The sequence below is a fragment of the Schistocerca cancellata genome, chromosome 11, assembly GCF_023864275.1.
Source record: "Schistocerca cancellata isolate TAMUIC-IGC-003103 chromosome 11, iqSchCanc2.1, whole genome shotgun sequence".
NCBI lineage: Eukaryota > Metazoa > Arthropoda > Insecta > Orthoptera > Acrididae > Schistocerca > Schistocerca cancellata.
The window spans coordinates 90,729,883-90,755,749 of record NC_064636.1 but is presented as its reverse complement, the minus strand read 5'-3'; the positions used below and the strand labels follow the sequence as shown (position 1 = coordinate 90,755,749).

The 25,867-nt window shown below is 40.8% G+C and overlaps 1 protein-coding gene across 3 annotated transcripts in view; it reads left to right on the top strand.

Moving 5' to 3' along the window:
* The window catches only part of LOC126108956 (uncharacterized), a 251,267-nt gene that overhangs the window by 137,081 nt on the left and 88,319 nt on the right, over positions 1-25,867 (top strand). For all 3 annotated transcript variants that reach the window (XM_049914344.1, XM_049914345.1, XM_049914346.1), the window contains 3 exons: positions 1,998-2,343; positions 7,254-7,326; positions 18,862-18,915. In XM_049914344.1, the coding sequence (XP_049770301.1) occupies positions 1,998-2,343; positions 7,254-7,326; positions 18,862-18,915 (473 nt within the window). The remainder of the gene's footprint in view (positions 1-1,997; positions 2,344-7,253; positions 7,327-18,861; positions 18,916-25,867) is intronic.

The following is a 25,867-nucleotide window of genomic DNA, read 5'->3' as shown; positions in this document are numbered from 1 at the left end:
GCAGAGAGAAATTTTGTGAATGGTTGGCTATTCAGAGACTTCATACAATACACTTCATTTACAGATGATACTACGTTTATTTGCAGCACTGTCATGAACACCCACAGTTATCATAAATGGCCAGTGGAGAACCCTCATCACACAAGGGAAACAAGATTCCAAATTAAGTTCTTTGTGAATGTTTTGTGTAGTATGTTTGAGGACCGGGTGACAGGGCCTATGTTCCTGCCAAATCGCACCACAGCCACAGCATACATACACACATTTCCTGGTAGAAGACCTGTCTGCTCTTTCGGAAGATGTGACGTTAGAGCAAGGACGGGGAGGTACCTGCAATGGATCACTGATTCACTGTACAAGACAAATATCTCAGTATCTGAATAACACATTTCCTCAGCTGTGGATTGGCTGTGGTAGATCTATTATCTGGCTTGCCAGATCGCCGTACCTAACCCTGTTAGACTCCTTTTTATGGGGCCAGTTAAAGTGGATAAAGCTGAAAAACTTGCTCATATCACTGACACAGCCTCAGACAAGTGTGCGGGACTTCTTAAACACGTCTTGTCAGATGGACCAGTCATCTGCCCTACCATTATTCTGTCTACCACAGCATTTCAGTAAGTAATATTCACACTTTTTTCAGAATTATTCACAGGTATGCAATCTTCAACCTGCTCCACTTCCGTAATGACTGAAAATAGGACACGTGTCTGTAGGACTTTTTTGGTTTATTTCACATGTAGAATCACCTCACAAATTGAAATTCCTCCTGAGTAACCTTGTATATGAAGCCTGTCATGTTGTGATTCTTCAGTTTCTACCGGCGTATTTGTTGCGCAAACAGTCCACTGGTATAGTGCTGGTTCATAGTGTCGAACAGGCACAATATTTCGGCGATCAGACATGTCGCCATCGTCAAGTGCGCTGACGAACTGAGCTCCTGAGGGGGGCCGGCCGATTTAAATCCACTCCCACCGCGGGCCGCTCCCTCCGCCGTCCATGCCCGTGCGCCAGCGGTTGCAAAGACGTGGGCGTCAGAATCTGTCTTAGTGTCGATGTACTTGCTATGTCTGCCCTGGTCGCCAGTTCGTACTTATTGCTGAGAGTCTTCTTAATTACATTCAGTGCCAGGTCCCAAGCCTTGCTGAGATTGTAGCCGCAATCTCGGTTGATAAGATCTTCCCTGGTGCGAATTTCGATAGCCTCCCTTATAACGCTGTCCCAGGATCTTGGTACTCTCATAATCCATCTCGTGTTCCATTTCAGTAGAGTGTGCCTTTGATGTTCTCGGCAACACTGGCATTACTGGGAAGTGTGAAAGATGACCTCGGTTTGGGGAAGGTCGGCATATGCCAAACTCCCTGTGAGTGTGGGAAGACTTCTATTGGACAGACAGCACGCACCATCGAAGATCGTTGCCAAGAACATCACAGGCACACTCGACTGAAATATGCAAATAAGCCGGCAGTAGTAGAGCACTGTTTGTCTGTGGAACACAATATGTGTTATGAGCGTACCAAGATCCTGGATCAGACCTCTAAATATTGGGACAGCGTTATAAGGGAGGCTATCGAAATTCGCACCAGGGAAGATCTTATCAACCGAGATTGCGGCTACAATCTCAGCAAGGCTTGGGGCCCGGCATTGAATGTAATTACGAAGACTCTCAGCAAGGAGTACGAACTGGTGACCAGGGCAGACGTAGCGAGCACGTCGACGCTACGACAGTTTCAGACACCCACGTCTTCGTCGTCTTCGCGACCGGCAGTGCGCGGGCACGGAGAGAGCGGCCCGCGGGGGGAGGGGATTTAAATCGGCCGCCTGCCCTCAGCTCAGTTCGTCAGCACACCTGATGATGGCGACATGTCTGATCACCGAAATATTGTGCCCGTTGGACACTATGAACCGGCAGTATACACGTGGACTGTTAGAGCTCATTCATGCTGTTCTCATGGGCACAGGTGACAGCATGTAAATGGAGTTTGTGATTTTTGCAGATATGCGATACAAGGATTTGTTGGAAAAAGACACCTGCCAGCCACCAGGTGACGATCTCGACGCTGCGTACCGTAACATCTGGGAGCACGATCACGGACTGTACCCCAAGCGGTTGGAATCGCATCTGGACGAGGACGACAGCACCGGGCAGTGCCGCTCACCTGACAGCCAGCTCACGGACACGGCCTCAGAGTCCGGCTCGGATACCGACGAAGCCGTGGGCCTGCCGCTATGGCGGAGGCTACAGGGGTCGTCGCAGAGCTGTCCCCCTGACACTGGATGCAGTGGAGGAGGTGCGACAAACGGAAATAGGTCGACGACAGGTGACGGTGGAAGTGGACGTGGGTGAGTACTACCTGATTTACCCTATTATGAGAAGTGGTTTTTTTCCCAATTCATCATTGGAAAACTACAAGGTTGTCTTGTAATCGCAGATTTCACTATTGCTGCTGAGGTTAACATTTTTAAGTTGTTTAATAGAATATATAGTGGTTGTCTTACATTTAGATATAAATCTTTGGCTGTTGAGCTCACTTGCAGATTTATTTTAAGAATTCAGAAGAGCAGGGGTCAGCAGATGATACTCGTATTCTGAAAGGCTTGAGAGCACTTGAGTCAGTACAGGCATTGCTTGAACAGTCCCTTGACATTGACTAGTGTGGTGCCAGCCAGAGATACGTGAGAAACTATGGAATAGCCACTACAACAGAGTGTTGTTCTGATTGAAATTTGAGTTTTGTGAAACACAGAAGGAAATAGGGTTAAACTCCATTATTTTACAGACTTTTGACCTATTTCAAATGGCTTGTAATAAACGTTCTCATACATATACGTATGCTGTATACAAACATTAATGCTGCATTCGATGCAAAGGTAACATTTGGAAACGTAAATGTTGTTCAAAAACACACTGCTTAATTCTGAACCCAGATCAATATTTTGATTATGAGACTGTAATGATTCACTAAGCGGTGTTCGCGTATTAGGATACTGTGTAAAAATGTTACTAGTTTTTAATCAGCTTTAGAACACGGTGACATTAACGTGAAACCAGAAGGAAAACTTATCGAGAATGAAATGTCTGATAAATTAAACTTACTGTAATTGTTGTTGCAAGAATGAGTTACAGCAGGAAGACCTGTCATGGAGGTAGTATGAACAGGTGTCAGCAAGTTGGAGAATTGGACTGAATTGTGATTGTAATCTTGTGTGTGTGTGTGTGTGTGTGTGTGTGTGTGTGTGTGTGTGTGTGTGTGTATATTAGTTGCTGTTGTTACATATCACTTGCACCCTAGAAGATACTGCAGTCTGTTTGTCATAGTTGCTCAAGCACTGCACTACAGGAGGATTGGAGGGGGCAAGTGATACTAACATTTGTGCAGGGGGCAGTAAAAGTGTAGATAGGGGCCAGTAACATATTTACGTGTTTTGTGCTGTAACGTTGTCGACGATTGTGGCAAAGTATGATTGGAATGAAAGGAGATGTCAGCTGCGGGTTCTAGACCGCCGACAAGAGTGCAGCAGTCAGACAATGTTTGCAAGCAAGAGACATTGCAACATTCTCGCATCAGTATAGAAGCGAAATTCTCAGATCCTGAGGTAACCACAACCTCAGAAATCATCTCATATTTGGAAGAAACACCCAATTATTTGTGACAACACAGATATAATTTCGCAGCTGTGTAAGAGGATGATGGTGATTAAAAACAGTGATACCACAGATGGCAGAGTTGGTAAGCAAAAAACCTAGGAAAGAAAGCGGTCTGCAAATTAATGTAAACCATTTCTTTGTGTATTTTATTTATCCTTGTATTATCAAAATGTAGATAAGGCATGGATTTTGTCAGTGTAAAATGGTTTATAATTTTAATTAGAATATGTTAATAAATTTGAAAAAAGGGAGGGCTCCCCTCGTACTTGGCCAGATTTAGTAAAGGCCTAAGTCACTATTTTCTGCAGGTGGCGATATCGATCTCTGGCACTCCTCCAGGTGATGCAGCTGCAACATATTTGCTAGGGTTAGTGATAAAGCTCTAGTTATACATAAAGAAATCAGACTGTGATGATCAAACTTGGCAGTAGTATCAGTCCTTCAGTTCACACTAACCTGTCTGTGCGACACATCTTTCCTGACAGAGAATGACACGGAAATACCTAGATTGTATGAGTCTGCAGTTTGGCTGTTAGGAAAATGTTCCACTCTGTGTCATGCTGGAAATGCCAGTCACACAATGTTCCCTTCACCCGAAGAAAGAGAAGGGAGTCACCAGGTGCCACGACAGGACACTACATAAACATCCATATTCTGTAAACCACTGCGAAGTGCGTGGCAGAAGATATATCCAATTGTACCAGTTATTAGGGTTTCTTCTCATTTAATTCACAGATGGAGTACAGGAAGAATGATTGTTTAAATACCTCGGTGTATGCTGTGATTATAATAACCTTATCATACTCCATGTGTGAGTGATACATAGGAGGTTGTTGTGTATTCTTAGAAGCATCATTTAAAACCGGTTCTTGAAACTTTGTTAGTAGACCTTCTGAGTATAGTTTACGTCTCTCTTCGAGACTGGCAGTTTGGTTTTCTCAGTATCTCTGTGACTCCCAAAGATCAAACATACCTGTGACTATTCGTGCTGCCCTTCTCTGTATATGTTCAGACATCCCGTGTTAGTCTGATTTGTTATGGATCCCACACACTTGAGCAATATTCTAGAATTGGGTGGACAACTGATTTGTAAGCAGTCACCTTTGTAGACTGATTGCACATCCCAGTATCCTACCAGTAAACTAAAGCCTACCATCTGCTTTACCCACAACTGAGCATGTTCATTCATTCCATTTATATCCCTACAAAATATCACACAGAGGTATTTGTATGAGTTTGCAGATTCCAGTGGTGACTCATTGATATTACAGTTGTAGAATATTAAATTTTTCCACTTTGTGAAGTGCACAGTTTTACGTTTTTTAAGATATAAAGCAAGTTGTGAATCTTTGAACCACTTTGTAATCTTATGAAGACCTGACTGAATATTTATGCAGCTGCTTTCAACACATTACTTCATTATAGATAACTGCATCATCTGCAAAAAAAGTCTGAGATTGTCTAGGTCATTAATGTAAAACATGAATAGCAGGAGGCCCAACACACTTCTGTGGAGTACTCCGGAAGTTACTCCTGCATCTAATGATCTCTCTCCATCCAATATAACATAATGTGTCCTCCCTACCAAAAAGTTCTCAATTGAGTCGCAAATTCACTTGATACAACTAAATCATCATACTTTCGACAATAAGTGTAGGTGTGGTACTGAGTCAAATGCTTTTTGGAAATCAAGAAATACTGCGTTTACCCGACTGTCTTGGTGCTCGGCTTTCTGTATATCATGTGAGTTCAGTTTCGCTTGATCGATGTTTTCAGAATGCGTGCTGTTTGGCATGGAGAAGGTATTCTGTTAGAGATACCTCATTATGGTTGAGCTCGGAATATGTTCTAAGATTCTACAACAAATCAGTGTCAAGGATATTGGACAGTAGTTTTGTGGATCACTTCTACTTTCCTTTTTGTAGACAGGTGTTACCCATGCTTTCTTCCAAAAATATGAGGGATCAGGCAAAACTTGACATCCCAAAGCAGCAGTAAGTGAAAGTGTAACATTTGCAGAATTGGCTGGAGCCATAGGTATATACATTTTTTATATTTTGCTTGTGTTAGCCTGTTATTAATGCAGGCAAACTAGCACACATTAACAGCAGAATGGGCAGGCCGCTTTACTCCCATTTGTACAGTAAATAGCAGTTTATTCTGTACACTTTCAATGTAGTGTTGTTTAGTAAGGTATGAGCGTTTATAAGAATGCCAAAGTATCCCAAGACAAGGCTCAGTGAAATATGTATCCATTTTGGGCCATTGTATGCCAAAAAATGGCTTGTATTTGTCCCATTTTTCTTTTCAGTGTATTCCAGGATTATTATTTTAGTTTGATCTGAATGGTTTTCTCTGCAGCTTCATCCTCTTACCGACTAGCACTGGCTGTTTGGAATTTGAACCATTATCAGGTCACCTGTAATACATGTTTTCTGTAGTAATGGGTACCATCTCTGAAAGTCGAACACAACTGTTATACTGCAGTGGCAACCAAAGTACGGTTTTGGAAGTCTAGTTTCTGTAACATTAGTGTATTACAACCAGATATGGCCACAATTGTAACAATTTATTCTTTTTGTGATTGTGTATTTTAGGTTTGCTGAGTTCATTCTAAGTGGCCCAAATTGTTCATTCTAAATTTCTCGGGTGCATTTTAGCAAACGCAGTTTATTTTTCTTCCATACTATCCACAATGTTGCATACCACCAGAAGGTGTTTTTAATGTACAATGAGCCATTAAAATACAACAGTGTGAGAACATATAACCTGCATCATCTGCAGAAGAACCGGAGAACTGTAGATTTTTTATTATTTTTTTTTGTTACACTCGGGCTTGTGTTGTGTGTAGAATACTGATTTTCTCCTTAACCTCTTCCCGTGTAATATATGGCTGGGAAAGGTGACACCCTAACCATTGTGGTTAGTGTGTCACCATTGGTAATTGCCAATGCTACTTTGTTTTATCCCTGGTCGTAGTTTCCTTAGTTGTGTAAATTCACGTTACAGTGAGATACATTGTAGTAAAACTATTTTTCACCAACATATGCGGTGAAACATCAATATGAACAGTGTCCGCCAACTTGTCAGATTTTTCTGTCAGCCAGAATTTGTCACACACACTGTATGTTTGACAAGCACGTCAAACAGCACTGCACACAGTCGAGTATTTGTTAAACAACAAAGTTTGAGCTTGTTTGATCATGTATGGGGACCTTAACTACTGTGTCTTATAGTGGTGAGTTGTTTCCATACACCTACTCATTCAGTACGGATTGTTGCAGCATTGTTCCCCGTCAAATGCAGAATATCGCCCCACAATACTCCTATTTTATCTGAGTTTTTTTTGCCCCACTAGCTGCCACTGGTTCAGTTCTGTTGCACAGGTTTTTAATTTTTACCAGGACTGCAGCACATATCTCAAGCAAACAAAAAGTAATTACGTAACTTTATTTTTTTTTTGGAAGTGATAGATAAAATAGTACAAATAACCCTCATAACTGATACTAATGAGTGAGAGTTTTAGCTATATAAATTATGGTACCATGTCCCTATCTTTGTAAAACTGACTGGCATAATGTAAGAACATTGTATTCTTTTTCAGGTGTAGTCCAAAGCAAAACAGTGTGTGCGACTCCTATCTGGAATCCCTACCGAGACACAAGCAGCAGCATTCGGTAAGTGAGCAATTTGTCAAGTCTTTCCATTTGAATCTCGTCTTAGGACTTGTAGTTTGATTAAAGTACACCAGATGGCTACTTTCACTCTTACTGCTATTCTTTTGCTGCATTATTGTGTTAAGGTATGAATGTGAATGACAGATCTGTGATACTGGTCACTCTTGCACATCCGTAGTCGTCTTGCCCACCCCATTGATTGTACAGTGAATGACACTGCTTGTCTCTCATTAGCTGGTGTGGTTTACTTGCAAACATAATCACACTACAGTTCTATTAAAATTACTTTGTAGCTGACATTTCATGCATTGGTGCTGGTTTCCTTCAGTTGGAGTACTCATCACGCCCAAACTGTTCGCCTTTTCCAAACTGTTCAATAGTTGGTCAGTTCGTTCCCAGTTCCTTGTCCAGGATTCTTTCTTGATGTGTTTGGATCCTGAATCACGGGTCAGGCACTTTTATTATTTCCCCACACCTGATAAAACGTGCGTGCACACGCACAGATTTCATGTCTAATTAACCAAACAGTACCTGATACTTTCACACAAGATGTGATTCTGTGTCGCATATACAGTTAGCGTGATCAGAGATCAGCTTACATTAGATAAGCTTCACACAGCATTGCATGGAGCTGAATTTTTGGATGCTGCAATTCACTGTTGCGACTGTGTTATCTGTGACAAATGTAACTCCTTTAGACTATGTTGTGCCATAGTGCAACTGATAGCGCATAAACGTGATGTGTTGAATGTCATAGCTTCGAAGTTCATCAAATGTAATAATTTGTTTCTAGTTCTATACTGTGTCATTTCCATCATAATGTTTTTAATTGCTCTTATTTTTCCTCCTATCATTCTTTTTTGTTTGGAAGCCGGCTAGGCCACTTATCTCTCTATAAAAAACGGGTTGGGGGGGGGGGGGTGTTGTAATCTGGCCTGGCAGCTCGTGTAGCCAGTTTCCGGATAGTCTCAGTAACCAATGATAACGAGCTGTTAGTGCTGAACTGAATTTTTTCTGTTGTCAATTTACTCGAGGAGGTTAGCTTTAAAAGCCACGAACAGAGCGATTGCAACTTTAGTCCTGCTGCAGATTATTGACTGTTGTTTTCTCGGATACCTTGCACATTGTGAGGTTGTGTTTAGCTTAGGATGTGAGTTTAAATTTAGGGCTATGAAACATGTTGTCTGCTGCAGTTTAGGCATTGGTCTCTTAAAAATCAGCTGTCGACAGAGCATCTCATTTCTGGCACACCTCGTGGTGGCCACTTCAGACATTACTCTGTTATAAATTAACAGCATTTGTGTAGTGACCGGTCATGTTTGTATGTTACCTATAACTGAGCGATAGCTGGCAGTCAGTGTGGCAATGCTGTAGCAGCAAGTGACAGATGTCAACTTTCAAGTATTTTAATCAAGACTGTAACAAACTCTCTGTTGCAAAATAAAGAGATTGAGGTTTAATATTGCATGTACAGTGCATGTTTACAGCTGCGCTTAACAAATCTTCGCTTACTTATACAAGATGAAATAATTCCTAATAAGTCATTTTGTAATGTGACTGTTGGCATCCCACTAAAAGTTTTAAATGACAGTAATATATGTAACATAGATATTTAGTCATTTCAGCCCCAGAAGTTGGAAATTATTAGTAAGAAAGTTTATGTTCATTTTACTATCTGATAGTAATTACTGTAAAGAAATAACTTCATTTAAATTTTTTATTCTGGTAAATACTGTGGTAGCCATAGTGAGTACTCTTGGCAAGCTGAGACACTGAAACAAATGGAAAACATATTAATAAATTCAAATGTATTAATAAATTCTGAGCATTGTCTTTATAGAATTTTTATCACAGAAATGCATATTTTGAAGTCACAGCTTTGTCAGGGCGACCTTCATTGTGATGTTACCATGCCAAAAAAACGCATTTGTGAATTGTATTGATTTCTTTTGTGTATATCCCAATTATTTAACTTCAACGATTTTCAAAAATGTTTCTGTTGAATGTGTGGGAGTTGGTCATTCAGATCCAGAATGGATTTTCAATCTGGAGGATAGTGTGCACTCATTTGGAACTTCTTGGCAGAGCAAAACTGTATGCCGGACCAAGACTCCAACTTGGGATCTTTACCCTGCAGGGACAAGTGCTCTGAACCACCCAGGCACAACTTAAGACATGCTGTGGAGTCTTACTTCCACCAGTACTTCATCTCTTATCTTTCAAACTTCACAGAAGTTCTATGTATCTTGATGGGAGATTGTTTAGCCACAGCATGGAAAGTGGTTGTTATTGTTTTTTTCTTTTTTAAAAAAAAAAAGAAAAAACCTGTACAACAAAGTGTGCTCAGTTTTGAAACTTCTGGGCAGGTTTAAACTGTGGGGCAGCCAGGGATCGAATCTGAGACATTTCATTCTGGAACTTTGTAAGGGAGGAGATAAAGTAATGGGAGAAGTAAAGCTGTGGGCGCAGGTCGTGGTAGAGCACTAGCACTTGAAAGGCAAAGGTCCCAGGTTTGACTACCAATCTGGCATACTGCATTAACCTGGTTATTGGGGTGTACACACAATATAATCAACAAAATTCGCAGTTACACAGTTCTGAGGTGTTGACAATGTGGTAAGTGTGTGTGTGTGTGTGTGTGTGTGTGTGTGTGTGTGTGTAACAAGAGGAAGCACTGATGATGCTGTGTTTAATTCTTATTTATTTATGTATTTTAAATTTTTGTTTGCTGAGCTGGGGAAGAGGGAATCTCTGACACTTCCTATTCATACCTCCAACTTGGTTTCTCCACCAGATTTAGATTTTTAATTTCATTATAAAACACACTTTATTAAGAAATATATACTAATCATTTAATTTTAATTACCAATGCAGTTATGTACTTAATTTTGCACTACTAAATACACTACTGGCCATTAAAATTGCTGCACCAAGAAGAAATGCAGATGATAAACAGATATTCATTGGACAAATATATTGTACTACAACTGACATGTGATTACATTTTCACGCAATTTGGGTGCATAGATCCTGAGAAATTAGTACCCAGATCAACCACCTCTGGCCGCAATAACGGCCTCGATACATGTGGCCATTGAGTCAAACAGAGCTCGGATGGCGTGTACAGGTACAGCTGCCCATGTAGTTTCAACACGATACCACAGTTCATCAAGAGTAGTGGCTGGCGTATTGTGACGAGCCAGTTCCTCGGCCACCATTAACCAGATGCTTTCAGTTGGTGAGAGATCTGGAGAATATGCTGGCCAGGGCAGCAGTCGAACATTTTCTGTATCCAGAAAGGCCCATAATGGACCTGCAACATGGGGTTGTGCATTATCCTGCTGAAATGTAGGGTTTCACAGGGATCGAATGAAGGGTAGAGCCACGGGTCGTAACACATCTGAAATGTAACGTCCACTGTTCAAAGTGCCGTCAATGTGAACAAGAGGTGAGCGAGACGTGTAACCAATGGCACCCCATACCATCACGCCAGGTGATACGCCACTGTGGCGATGACGAATACACGTTTCCAATGTGCGTTCACCACGATGTCGCCAAACACGGATGCGACCATCACGATGCTGTAAACAGAATCGCAGGCTCTCCTGTCTGTGATGCAGCGACAAGAGTAACTGAAGCCACGGTCTCAGAGCTGATAGTCCGTGCTTTTGCAAACGTCGTCAAACTGTTCGTGCAGATGGTTGTTGTCTTGCAAACGTCCCCATCTGTTGACTCAGTGATTGAGACGTGGCTGCACGTTCCGTTACAACCGTGTGCATAAGATGGCTGTCATCTCGACTGCTAGTCATACGAGGCCATTCTGATCCAGCATGGCGTTCCGTATTCTGTTAAGTCATTGGATCTCGACCAACGTCAGCAGCAATGTCGCGATACGATAAACTGCAATCGCGTTAGGCTACAATCCGACCTTTATCGAAGTCGGAAACGTGATGGTATGCATTTCTCCTCCTTACACGAGGCATCACAACAGCGTTTCACCAGCTAACGCCGGTCAACTGCTGTTTGTGTATGAGAAGTTGGTTGGAAACGTTCCTCATATCGGCATGTTGTGTCGCCACCGGTGCCAACCTTGTGTGAATGTTCTGAAAAGCTAATCATTTGCATATCACAGCATCTACTTCCTGTCGGTTAAATTTCGCGTCTGTAGCATGTCAGCTTCGTGGTGTAGCAAGTTTAATGGCCAGTAGTGTATACCCTTTTTTGCTATTAATTTGATACTGTGATCTTCTGGATGGAATACAAATAATATAGTCAAATAACAACGAAAGTAATCAATTATTGATAATATAATAAAAACGGACAGAAAAAAATTTGTCCACCAAGTGGCAGCAGGTGAATACACACAAAAGGATTCAATTTTTTTTTACTAGCTTTTGGAGACAGTGGCTCCTCCTCCTAGGAGAAGAGTTGAAGGGGAAGGAAGAGGGATGAAGGAAAAGACTAGAGAGGTTTGGGGAAAGGGGTACAGTTCAGGAAAGTCACCCAGGACCCCGGTTCAGGGAAGACTTACAGGACGGGATGAGAAGGAAAGTCTGATTGCTGGGAACTGCCCCAGATGAGATTTGAAAACCTGAGAGCTTAAAGGTGGAAGATAGGGTAATATGCGAGACAGAGGTTACTACTAAAACATTGTGCATGAGTTAATAAGAGTGAAAAGCTAAGTGCATTTTATGTAACAGATGTGGCGGTGGCAGGGGGGGGGGGGGGGGGGGGGGGGGGGGAGATGGTGAATAATAAAAAGTCAAAAAATGAAAGATATAGGAAACTAAAATAGAGTGAAGAAAGGAGTAGATACTATTTATAAATGCTGAGACAGAAGGAATGAACGTAAATTAAGGCCAGGTGGGCAGCAAGAACTGAGGACATGTTGTATTGTTCCTTATGTGCCCATCTCCATTCTCTGTGGCTCCTACCTGTATGACCATCTCCACTACAAGACTTGCTAATGCACCCTTCTATCCCCACCTATTCCAGCCCTGTAACTGGCAAAGCTATCAAAGGAGGAGCCACCTGTGAAATGACATGGCATATACCCACTCTTATGTAAACATTGTTAGGCCTCTAAGCAGTTACCAGTCAGGATGAATGGGCATTGGCACAGGGTGTATACAGCCAATACACAATATCCTGTTGCAGACCATGCTGCACAACATGAGTCATGACCTCAGTGCTCGTTTTACCACACATGCCATCTGGATTCTTCCCCCAGACACCAGTTTCTCAGACCTCCACAGGTGGGAACTAGTGCTATAACATGTCCTTGGTTCTCACCACACTCCGGGTCCTAATTTACATTAATTCCTTCCATATGAGCATTTCTTTATAGTAATATTCCTTCCTTCACTCTATTTTAGTTTTTCTTCGTCTTTTATTTCCTTACCTATTTTTCGCCCACCTCTGTTAGACACAATGCACTTAGCTTTTCACTCTTAACTTGTGAACAATGTTTTAGTAGTGATCTGTCTTGCATACTACCCTGTCTTCCACCTTCAGGCTCCCAGGTTTTCAGATCTCATCTGGTGTAGTCTCCAACAATCAGTCTTTCCTTCTCATCTCGTCTGGTAAGACTCCCCTGACCTGGGGTTCTGGGTGACTTTCTGAACTGTACCTCTATCCCTAAACCTCTCCAGTCCTTTTCCTTCATCCCTCTTCCTTCTCCTCCAACTCCTCTGCCAGGATGAGGAGCCACAGGCTCTGAAAGCTTGTAGTAATAATAATAATAATAATAAAATAATAATAATAATAATAATAAAGGACATGTGGCATCAGGATAAAGTCGACATTATCCCAATTATACTATCAACTACAGGAATCATACCTCACAATATTCACCAGTACATCAATGCAATACAGCTACATCCAAACATATATATACAACTACAAAAATATGTAATTATTGATACATGTTCAATTACCCGAAAGTTCCTAAATGCAATATAACATATACCATACAGTTACAAGGAAGTCACGCTTGACCGAGGTCCGCGTCACGTTCCATTTTTAACCAGACTTAAGTCTGAGAAAAAAAAGTCAATAATAATAATAAATGTAAAGAGCAGCTGATAATAGGTACAGAGGTGACATATCAAGCTAAAACTAAACAAAGGTCGCTACACTACACATACATTGATTACCAAAAAGCCTTTGATAGTGTACCCCACTCATGATTACTACAGATATTGGAAATATGACAAAGTAGATCCTAAATTGATACAGTTCCTAAACATAGTAATGAAAAACTGGGAAACCACACTTAATATCCAAACAAACTCAGATAATATCACATCACAGCCAATAGAGATTAAGTGTGGAATATACCAAGGAGACTCATTAAGTCCTTTCTGGTTCTGTCTTGCTATGAACCCACAATCAAACATGCTAAATAATACAAATTATGGATATAATATTACTGGAACATACCCATACAAAATCACACATTTGCTATATATGGATGATCTAAAACTACTGGCAGCAACCAATCAACAACTCAACCAATTACTACAGATAACAGAAGTATTCAGCAATGATATAAATATGGCTTTTGGAACAGACAAATGTAAGAAAAATAGCATAGTCAAGGGAAAACACACTAAACAAGAAGATTACATATTGAATAACCACAGTGACTCCATAGAAGCGATGGAAAAAACAGATGTCTATAAATTTCTAGGATACAGACAAAAAATAGGAATAGATAATACAAATATTAAAGAAGAACTAAAAGAAAAATATAGACAAAGACTAACAAAAATACTGAAAACAGAATTGACAGCAAGAAACAAGACAAAAGCTATAAATACTTATGCTATACCAATATTGACCTACTCATTTGGAGTAGTGAAATGGAGTAACACAGACCTAGAAACACTCAATACACTTACACATTCACAATGCCGCAAATATAGAATACATCACGTACATTCAGCAACAGAAAGATTCACATTAAGCAGAAAGGAAGGAGGAAGGGGATTAATCGACATAAAAAACCTACATTATGGACAGGTAGACAATTTAAGAAAATTCTTTCTAGAACGAGCAGAAACTAGCAAAATACACAAAGCAATCACTCATGTAAATACATCGGCTACACCACTGCAATTTCATAACCACTTCTACAACCCTTTAGATCACATAACATCAACAGATACGAAGAAAGTAAATTGGAAGGGGAAGGCACTACATGGCAAGCACCCGTATCATCTAACACAGCCACATATCGATCAAGACGCATCCAACACACGGCTAAGAAAAGGCAATATATATACAGTGAGACGGAAGGATTCATGATTGCAATACAGGATCAAACCATAAACACCAGATATTACAGCAAGCATATTATTAAAGATCCCAATACCACAACAGATAAATGCAGACTTTGCAAACAACAAATAGAAACAGTAGATCACATCACAAGTGGATGTACAAGGCTAGCAAATACAGAATACCCCAGAAGACATGACAATGTAGCAAAAATAGTACATCAACAACTTGCCATAAAACATAAAGTAATAAAACAACACGTTCCTACATACAAGTATGCACCACAAAATGTACTGGAGAATGATGAATACAAATTATACTGGAGCAGAAGCATTATAACAGATAAAACACCACCACATAACAAATCTGACATCATACCAATGAAAAGGAAGAAATTAACACAACTAATCGAAATATCCATACCCAATACAACAAATATAAGAGGAGAAAAAAAATTGAAAATACATCCAACTGGCTGAGGAAGTCAAGGACATGTGGCATCAGGATAAAGTTGACATTATACCGATTATACTATCAACTACAGGAGTCATACCACAGCACAGCAAACATAAACATAGCCAAAGCTTTGCAGACAAACAAAAATTACGCGAAGCGAAATGTAGTGTGAGGAGGGCTATGCGAGAGGCGTTCAATGATTTCGAAAGTAAAGTTCTATGTACTGACTTGGCAGAAAATCCTAAGAAATTTTGGTCCTATGTCAAAGCGGTAGGTGGATCAAAACAAAATGTCCAGACACTCTGTGACCAAAATGGTACTGAAACAGAGGATGACAGACTAAAGGCCGAAATACTAAATGTCTTTTTCCAAAGTTGTTTCACAGAGGAAGATTGCACTGTAGTTCCTTCTCTAGATTGTCGCACAGATGACAAAATGGTAGATATCGAAATAGACGACAGAGGGACAGAGAAACAATTAAAATCGCTCAAAAGAGGAAAGGCCTCTGGACCTGATGGGATACCAGTTCAATTTTACACAGAGTACGCGAAGGAACTTGCCCCCCTTCTTGCAGCGGTGTACCGTAGGTATCTAGAAGAGCGTAGCGTTCCAAAGGATTGGAAAAGGGCACAGGTCATCCCCGTTTTCAAGAAGGGACGTCGAACAGATGTGCAGAACTATAGACCTATATCTCTAACGTCGATCAGTTGTAGAATTTTGGAACACGTATTGTGTTAGAGTATAATGACTTTTCTGGAGACTAGTAATCTACTCTGTAGGAATCAGCATGGGTTTCGAAAAAGACGGTCATGTGAAACCCAGCTCGTGCTATTCGTCCACGAGACTCAGAGGGCCATAGACACGGGTTCACAGGTAGATGCCGTGTTTCTTGACTTCCGCAAGGCGTTCGATACAGTTCCCCACAGTCGTTTATTGAACAAAGTAAGAGCATATGGACTATCAGACCAATTGTGTGATTGGATTGAGGAGTTCCTAGATAACAGGATGCAGCATGTTATTCTCAATGGAGAGAAGTCTTCCGAAGTAAGAGTAATTTCAGGTGTGCCGCAGGGGAGTGTCATAGGACCGTTGCTATTCACAATATACATAAATGACCTGGTGGATGACATCGGAAGTTCACTGAGGCTTTTTGCAGATGATGCTGTGGTGTATCGAGAGGTTGTAACAATGGAAAATTGTACTGAAATGCAGGAGGATCTGCAGCGAATTGACGCATGGTGCAGGGAATGGCAACTGAATCTCAATGTAGACAAGTGTAATGTGCTGCTACAAAATAGCAGGTCAGCAATTGGAAGCAGTTAATACCATAAATTATCTGGGAGTGCGCATTAGGAGTGATTTAAAATGGAATGATCATATAATGTTGATTGTCGGTAAAGCAGATGCCAGACTGAGATTCATTGGAAGAATCCTAAGGAAATGCAATCCGAAAACAAAGGAAGTAGGTTACAGTACGCTTGTTCGCCCACTGCTTGAATACTGCTCAGCAGTGTGGGATCCGTACCAGATAGGGTTGATACAAGACATAGAGAAGATCCAACGGAGAGCAGCGCACTTCGTTACAGGATCATTTAGTAATCGCGAAAGCGTTACGGAGATGATAGATAAACTCCAGTGGAAGACTCTGCAGGAGAGACGCTCAGTAGCTCGGTACGGGCTTTTGTCAAAGTTTCGAGAACATACCTTCACCGAAGAGTCAAGCAGTATATTGCTCCCTCCTACGTATATCTCGTGAAGAGACCTTGAGGATAAAATCAGAGAGATTAGAGCCCACACAGAGGCATACCGACAATCCTTCTTTCCACGAACAATACAAGACTGGAATAGAAGGGAGAACCGATAGAGGTACTGAAGGTACCCTCCGCCACACACAGTCAGGTGGCTTGCGGAGTATGGATGTAGATGTAGATGTAGAATATCCACCAGTACATCAATGCAATGCAGCTACATCCAAACGTATATATACAACTATAGAAATCCGTAATTATTGATACATGTTCAATAACCTGAAAGTTCCTAAATACAATGTAACATGTACCATACAGTTAAAAGGAAGTCACGCTTGATAAAGGTCCGCGTCACATTCCATTTTTAACCAGACCTAAGTTCTGAGAAAGGAAAGAAGATAATAATATATTGAATCCTTTCGTGTATGTTCACCTGCTCCACTTGGTGAGATGATTTATCTATCCATTTGTATGTAATAGCAATAGTTGAGGTGCTTATGTGTCTGTTGACTGCTTAGTGCCTCAACTTTAGGGTGACAGGTTACGTTACTCATGTTCATATTTAGACTACCCTATTGTAAAGTACAGGGCGTTTCAAAAAGAAAGAGCAGATTTCAAACATTTATTTCTCAAAAACTACAAATGATAGAAACACAATTCAAACGTTTCTTGTCAGAGAAAGGTTCAAAGTTTTTCAATGGTCCGCGCAGAAGTTCCATGCAAATCCGCAGTGGCGCTGGCGTTTGTTTGTAGGAAAATGGCGACGACACCACAGGAACGATCATTTTGTGTGCTGCAATTTGCAAAGTTAGAGTCCATTGTTGGTGTGCAACGTGCATTCCGCCGTCAATTCAACAAACAGCCGCCTCGTCATAAGCAAATTTATGAGTGGCATCACAGATTCGTAGAAGATGGTTGCATCTGCAAGCGAAAAAGCACGGGTCGTCCACGCACATCGGATGAAAATGTCGAGCGTGTCCGTGCAGCTTACGAAAGGAGCCCTAGAAAATCCACGACACGGGCAAGTCACGAACTAAACATGTCTAAAACAACGGTATGGCGCGTTCTGAGTAACCGTCTGCACATGAAGCCGTACAAACTGCAGTTATTGCAAGCATTGCGTCCTGACGACCACAACAAAAGGTTCGAATTTTCAACTGCAATTCTACAGGACATGGAAGAGGACAATTTTGCCGAACGATTAATTTTTTCAGATGAATCAACGTTTCACATTTCTGGTAAAGTTAATTGGCATAACGTACGAATTTGGGCGAATGAAACTCCGAGGGACGTTATTCAACATGAAAGAGACTCACCAAAGGTTAACGTCTTTTGTGCAATTTCGGTAAACAAAGTTTATGGACCTTTCTTTTTCATGGAGAAAACTATCACAGGAACCATTTACCTGGACATGTTAGAAAACTGGCTATTTCCTCAACTTCAGGAAGATTCAAATCACTTCATCTTCATGCAAGATGGCGCCCCACCACACTTCTCTGAACCTGTACGACGGTACCTAAATAACACCATTCCAGGACGGTGGATTGGAAGAGCAGGAGCACAAGATCAATGTCATCGTCAGTGGCCTCCCAGGTCACCAGACCTTACTCCCTGCGATTTTTATTTGTGGGGGTACATAAAGGACTGTGTTTATGTCCCACCTATGCCCGCTACTCTTCAAGAGGTACGACATCGAATTGTTGCGGCCGTGAATTCGGTAACTAAAGACCAGTTGCGTCGTGTGTGGCAAGAAATGAGATACCGGTTTGATATTTGTCGTGTAACAAATGGTGCTCATATTGAGGTACAGTTTTGATATTTGTTGTGTAACATTTGGTACTCATATTGAGTGAAGGACCGTTGGAATTGTGTTTCTATCATTTGTAGTTTTTGAGAAATAAATGTTTGAAATCTGCTCTTTCTTTTTGAAACGCCCTGTATATCTTCACTGTGATGGAAACAGTAAAATGTCCTCAGGTTAATTTGATATCCCTAATAGGTAAAACTGTTTCTGAAACATCTTTGAACTTATCTGTTGTCTTTTTTTTAGGGTTATCTATTTGTGGACCAACCCACTGATGTGCTGGACATTAAAGAGGAACCGGTAAGCAGTACAGTATTTTACTACTCCCAATGTAGGAGATAAGTTACCTTCATCTCTCTCTCTCTCTCTCTCTCTCTCTCTCTCTCTCTCTCTCACACACACACACACACACACACACACACACACACACACACACACACACACAGACTTACATATTCCTGCAGGAGATAATATTGGTGCAGCAACCAATTTACTTTATGGCAAGTAATGTATAGTATTCAATGGTGTAAGACATGTCACTGTTGCAGTTATTTGCAGTTTGTAGGACATTGATAGTGGTGCAGAGATCAGTCAAAGCAGTGAAATGGTCTAAAACTATTGATGTTGTGCTGCCCACGCACTGTTAGCAGATCAAGATTAATAAACTGTACTGTAAAGAGTGGAGGCCTACTATTCCATGAGGGAAATGCCACATGCAGTGCTGTTATGGGTTAGTGAACTGTTCACTGGATGACAACTGCAATTGGCCATTCTATCTACAAAAATGTTAAACAGGCTATTCCAGTAACTTGCAGACAGTGGATTGTCCGCAGCAATTATAAGGAGAGGGGGATATTGAGACATGTAGATGGACTACCAGGTATACTGATATGAAATGAGTGTTTTTTTTTATATTATTATTTTGCGGAAATGAAACACTAATTTTGAATTGAAAAGTAAAATCGTTTTATTAATAGTACTGACCATTGCTTTCTATACATTTTGACCACCTTTCCAGCAATTTGTGGACACCACGCCAATAGAAATGTTCGTCTTTTGAAGCAAACTGATCACACCCAATTTTCGACTTCTTCATAGGAATCGAAGTGTTCCTCAGGTAATGCGTGTCCCGTTGATGAAAACAAATGGTAGTCGGAAGGGGGCCAAGTCTGGTGAATACGGCAGGTGGGGTAGCAGCTCCCAGCCACGTGTTTTGATTGTATGTTGAACCAGTTTTGCTTTGTGTGCAGGTGCATTGTCTGTAAAAAAATTACTTTGCCAGGTCTTTGGCCCAGTCTGGTCTTTTTGTGATCAATGTATAGTTCAGTGATCATTTGTTGTCTGTAGCGATTAGTATTTAGTTTCACCGGGTTTTAGAAGCTCATAATACACCACATCGATCTGGTTTTGCAGTCGATGTTGACGGTTGTCCCGGATTAACCCACAATTTTTCTCTTTTAGGTTTCTTAAAATAAATCCATTTTTCATCGCCAGTAACAATTAGATGCAAAATTGATTTTCTTTCATGTCTTTGAAGCAAAATTTGACAAATGGTTTTTTGGTTTTCCAACTGCCTTTCATTCAATCCGTGTGGCACCCATTTTCCACACTTTTGGACCTTTCCCATAGCTTTCAAATGGTCTGAAACTTTTTTGTTGTGCAACATTTAGCATTGCTGCTATTTGCTTCTGACTCAAAGCATCATCTTCATCCAATATTGCTTGCAATTTAGCGTCTTCGAACTTTTGGTCTTCCACGTTCTTCATTTCTTAAGTCAAAATCATTATTTCTGAACATTTGAAACCATCTTTTGCATGCTGCTTCTGATAGAGCACGATCACCACATGACTCGACAAGCATTCGATGCGACTCTGAAGTACTTTTTTCAAATGAAAACAAAAAATTAATGCATTCCGCAAATCATCACTTTGCGGCACAAAATTCGACATTGTTAACACGATGAAAACATAAGATGATGTTTTTTCCATGACTTGATGTATACTAAATACCGTATTTACTCGAATCGAAGCCGCACTTTTTTCCAGTTTTTGTAATCCAAAAAACCGCCTGCGGCTTAGAATAGAGTGCAGAGTACGCGGAAGTTCTGCAAAATGTTGGTAGGTGCCGCCACAACCAACTTCTGCTGTCGAATATATAGCGCTACACAAGCATGCTTTGCAGGCACAAAGATAAATACTGGTGCCAAAACCTCTGCGTCAGTAAATAAATTTAAAAAAAAAAAGTGGTGGAAGACGAGCTTTTTTCTCCGCCCCGAGTTTCGACCACTGCATTTCCTACATTATCCAACGAAGTAAATACAAATTCCGTATTGTAAATCTTCGAATGTAGCAGCATTTCAATGAACAACAAAAATCGTACTGGCAAGACTGTTTGGGATGTTAGTCAATATGGCCAACTCTACATTCTGAATATTTTCCTACCTGTGAGAAGAGATGGTTGCTACTAGGAACTTTTATGAATTGTGAATCACATGCAGTATTCTCTTCACCATACGAATAATGCGAATATAAACATTTTTCCATGTATTCTTTCGTGTTTGCTGCTATCTCATTTAAATACTGTCTGCCTAATAAATTATGAAACTAGAGTGAGACAACAGCAAACGCGGAAGGATATTTATATCCTTATTTCATGTTTATATTCGTATTATTCTTATGCCTAATAGTGATACAGTCGGAAATGAAGCACGGCAATTGACTAGATTTTTAAATCTAAGATGACTCTAATTCCTGTGCAGAATGTAATGTACTAAACAGGCGTCTGCAAAGCTTTCCAAACGGAGAAATATTTTCACTATTCTCTCGTTCAGAACATCTTCTATCATCTGCAATCTATTATTTGGTTCTTGTTGATCATTATCAAAGAAAGCAGTAGTGTAAGTAAGAACAAATAGCAGTCTCTTACCATTGTTTCGCTAATGAGACGATTCCTCTCTCTCTCTCTCTCTCTCTCTCTCTCTCTCTCTCTCTCTCTCTCTCTCTCTCTCTCTCTTTTTTAATAGTAAGCGGCGGTAGCGCGCATAAAAGCAAGCCATGCCGCGAGTGGCGACAGGCCGTAAACACCCATTATCAGAATGCGAAAACAATACATGACGCAGTACACTAATGCATTTTCAGTTTAGAGTGACGTAAACACCTATAACAAAAAGAACAGCACTTATCAGATCAAAGAAAAATAAGTTATCAATTCAAACCAGACGAAGCATGTGGAAAGGGAAGGGTACCCGTATAAATACGGACGGAGCGCCTGACTCATAGCAATGGCTACCTGGTAAAGCTTAACTGCTAAGCTTACGACTCGAACCAAACTACTGTAGCTGCATCGTCATTCATTCGGCCTAAATTTTGTCTCATATTGCAATGGACCGACTTCGTTTCGATTTGGAGGTGCGGCCTAAAACTTTTCTCTCCCCTTGAATTTCGAGTCTCAAATTTCAGGTGCGGCTTAGATTCGGGAATTATTTTTTTTCCCTTGATTTCAAATCTCATTTTTCAGGTGCGGCTTAGATTCGAGTGCGGCTTAGATTCGAGTAAATACGGTATCTTTGTGCCTGCAAAGCATGCCTGTGTAGCGCTACATATATTCGACAGCATTAGTTAATTGTGGCGGCACCTACAAACATTTTTCAGAACTTGCGCTTACTTTGCACTTGATTCTAAGCCGCAGGCGATTTTTTGGATTACGAAAACCGGAAAAAAAGTGCGGCTTAGATTCGAGTAAATATGACCACATGACTCGACAAGCATTTGATGCGACTCTGAAGTACTTTTTTCAAATGAAAACAAAAAATTAATGCATTCCGCAAATCATCACTTTATGGTACAAAATTCGACATTGTTAACACGATGAAAACATAAGATGTTGTTTTTTCCATGACTTGATGCATGCTAAATATCTTTGACAGGTGTCATACCAACCAAACAAAAATAATTAAGGCTCGTTCACAACAAATGTCCCCTATCGACACATTTGTATCTTAACGCTCATTTTGTACCGGTACACCTGATATTTGTTGTAAGTATCAACCATACGCTGGCGTCAGTTTTGCACGAGAAGTGGTTCGGTTAGGAATCGTCAGTGGCAGACTGACAGAGCTCGTACACTTCATTGAACAGGTTAACAGGAGCCTGACGAATCACTGATGCTGTCGGAGAACATTATCTTTGGCAAAACACGACGACGGATGTATGCACTATATAGCACGAGCCATTTTCTACGGATTACGTGACGGCATCTCACTGTAACATCTCACCGTAACATTTCACTGGTGCCGAATTCGATGAGCAGGTCCGGCAGTGTGGCCCCCACATTTACCAGACATGAGGTAATTTGATTTCTGGTCGTGGGGACATTTAAAAGCACCAGTGTGTGTTCGACCTTCCGGCAATGTCCAGATGTTAGGAGCATGGGGCCGATGCGTATGACGCGATCTGAATAGAGTCGGGTGTATTTGAAAGAGGGCCCGATTCAGAGTGAAAAAGGGCTGAAGGATAGGTTAGGAAGTGTGATAACAACATGCAACACTGCCTGTTGTGTCTCCTTGTATGTAACGAACTCGGAGTGACAGGGCTACCTCCTGCAGAGATAGGAGACATCTTTTTTAAACATGTATATAGAATTTTACTAAGACATTGATTTAGATACCTCCATCTCATCTTCAGATGTACCTGCAAATATTTCCCGTGCACTGGTGAATTCTTGAAATAGACCATTTTATAATGCAATTGGTATTTAAGTGCAGTCTGAGGCAAATTCGTTAATTACCCTCACTGTGCGTTTGTATTCTGTGATCGTACTGCCATTGTGAGATATTTGCATGCAGCAGGGAAGATTCTAAAACTGGGTATACAGGTGCCACATGCTCTAAGCCAAAATCATAAAAATCAACAGTCTGTTAGACTAACAAAAAACACTATACAGGAATTGTTGGGAAATCATTCTGTGCCCACCTTATTCTCCTAATCTTTGACCTCACGTTTTCACTTTTTCCACTGTCTGAACAACCTTCAAGAAACTTCCTTTCCAGTTGTAATTGTGCTCCCAATACGGCTCGACACGTTCTGTGCCTAAAAGTATGTGATTTTTTTACAGTCGTGGAATTGAAAAGCTACCGCAGTGTTGGCAGACCATTGCAAATAGCGAAGGAGAACATATTATTGATGACTTTTGTATCTGTTGTGTTTATTAAACTTACGGAAAAATGCTACGAACTTATGCACCAACCTACCTAGTTCTCTAAGGTAGTAGTTTCCGGACAATTTAAAGAGGCACGCATTATTTGGAGTTTGCAATAACAACTTACTTGAAGCTCTAGTTTATTGTGTCAAACAAGTGAAAAAGATACGGTGTCTGGAAACACTGGAGCCTTCGCTGCTGTGGCTTTCTCTTTGTGTACCAGTGTTCGAAAGATGGCTGCCTGGGTACTAACAACTGATAATTCAGCCGTCGGTGACATTGAATGTAATCGCATCCGGACAAGACATCCAGCAGCGAGTGTGCGGATATTGTGTTAACTGCAGACATTTCTACTCTGAACTGTTCGATTTGACAACCTGCTCGATGTCTTATTTATGTCACTGTTCAACACCTTGATCATTATTTATGTTCTATAACTTATCATTATACGGAGCGTGCACGATCTGAATTTGCTGCGAAAGTTACCACTCGGCTGGATAGGGGATTGCGACTAACAGTTGAAATCTTCACCTGAAAGTAACAATCTGGCTCTTTGCAATTTTTAAAAGTTCTTGTAGCTGCATGCTGTGTGTAACCCAGAGCCTCAGGATAAGGGGTAGGTGGAGGTAATGGTAACTATAAAGACACAAAAGGGATGATCTTGTGAAAAAAGGAAGGGAAGGCTGTTGATGACAAGTTATTTTTGTAGGGGACTATAAACCCACAGAATAATTCAGGCCTGACCACTAATCTTACCAAGATTCTTTGTTTAGAAACTCTTGTAAGGTGTCTTTCCTTTTGCAGTATTAAAACCATAGATGAAACCAGCTTCAGTTGTTATAAATGCCTCCTTCGTAAACATGGACACATTTGCAATCTCACCTTGGAAGTTTTCCTACAGTGATCTAAACTTCTCTCTTAATTGACATCCAGCTTGACACTCTTCACCAAAACCGATGTGGTTGGGGTATCGTATTTACTCGAATCTAAGCCGCACTTTGTTTCCCGTTTTTGTAACCCAAAAAACTGCCTGCGGCTTAGAATCGAGTGCAAAGTAGCCGGAAGTTCCTTAAAATATTGGTAGGTGCCACCACAATCGACTTCTGCCATCGAATATATGTAGCGCTACAGAGGCATGCTTTGCAGGCACAAAGATAAATACTGGCGCCAAAACCTCTGAGTCAGTAAATAAATTAAAAAAAAAAACAAGTGGTGGAAGACGAGCTTTTTTTCTCCGCCCCGAGTTTCGACCATTGCATTTTCATACATTATCCAACGAAGTAAATACAAATGCCCTATTGTTCATCTTTGAATGTAGCAGCCTTTCAATGTACTACGAAAATCCAACTGGCAAGACAGGGATGTTTGTCAATATGGCCAACTCTACATTCTGAATTTTTTCCTACTTGTGACGAGAGAAGGTTGCTAACAGGAACTTTTATGAATTGTGAATCACATGCAGTATTCTCTTCACCATCAGAATAATACGAATATAAACATTTTGCCATGTATTCTTTCGTGTTTGATGCTATCTCATTTAAATCCTGTCTGCCTAATAAACTACGAAACTAGAGTGAGACAACAGCAAACGCTGAAGAATATACATATCATGCCATGTTTATATTAGTATTATTCTTACGCCGAATAGTGATAGTCATAAATGAAGAAAGATAACTGACTAGATTTTTAAATCTAAGATGCCTCTAATTTCTGTTCAGAATGTGATGTATTAAAGAGGCGTCTGCAAAGATTTTCAAACGGAGAAAAATTTTCGCTAAACTCTCCTTCACAACATCTTCTATCACACACAGTCTATTATTTTGTTCGTGTTGATTATTATCAAAGAAAGCAGCAGTGTAAGTAACAACAAATAGCAGTCTCTTGCCATTGTTCCGCTAATGAGACGATTCCTCTCTCTCTCTCTCTCTCTCTCTGTCTCTGTCTCTCTCTCTCTCTCTCTCTCTCTCTCTCTCTCTCTCTCTCTCTCTCTTTTATTGTAAGCTGCGGTAGCGCGCACAAAAGCAAGACATGCCGCGAGCGGCGACAGGTGGTAAAC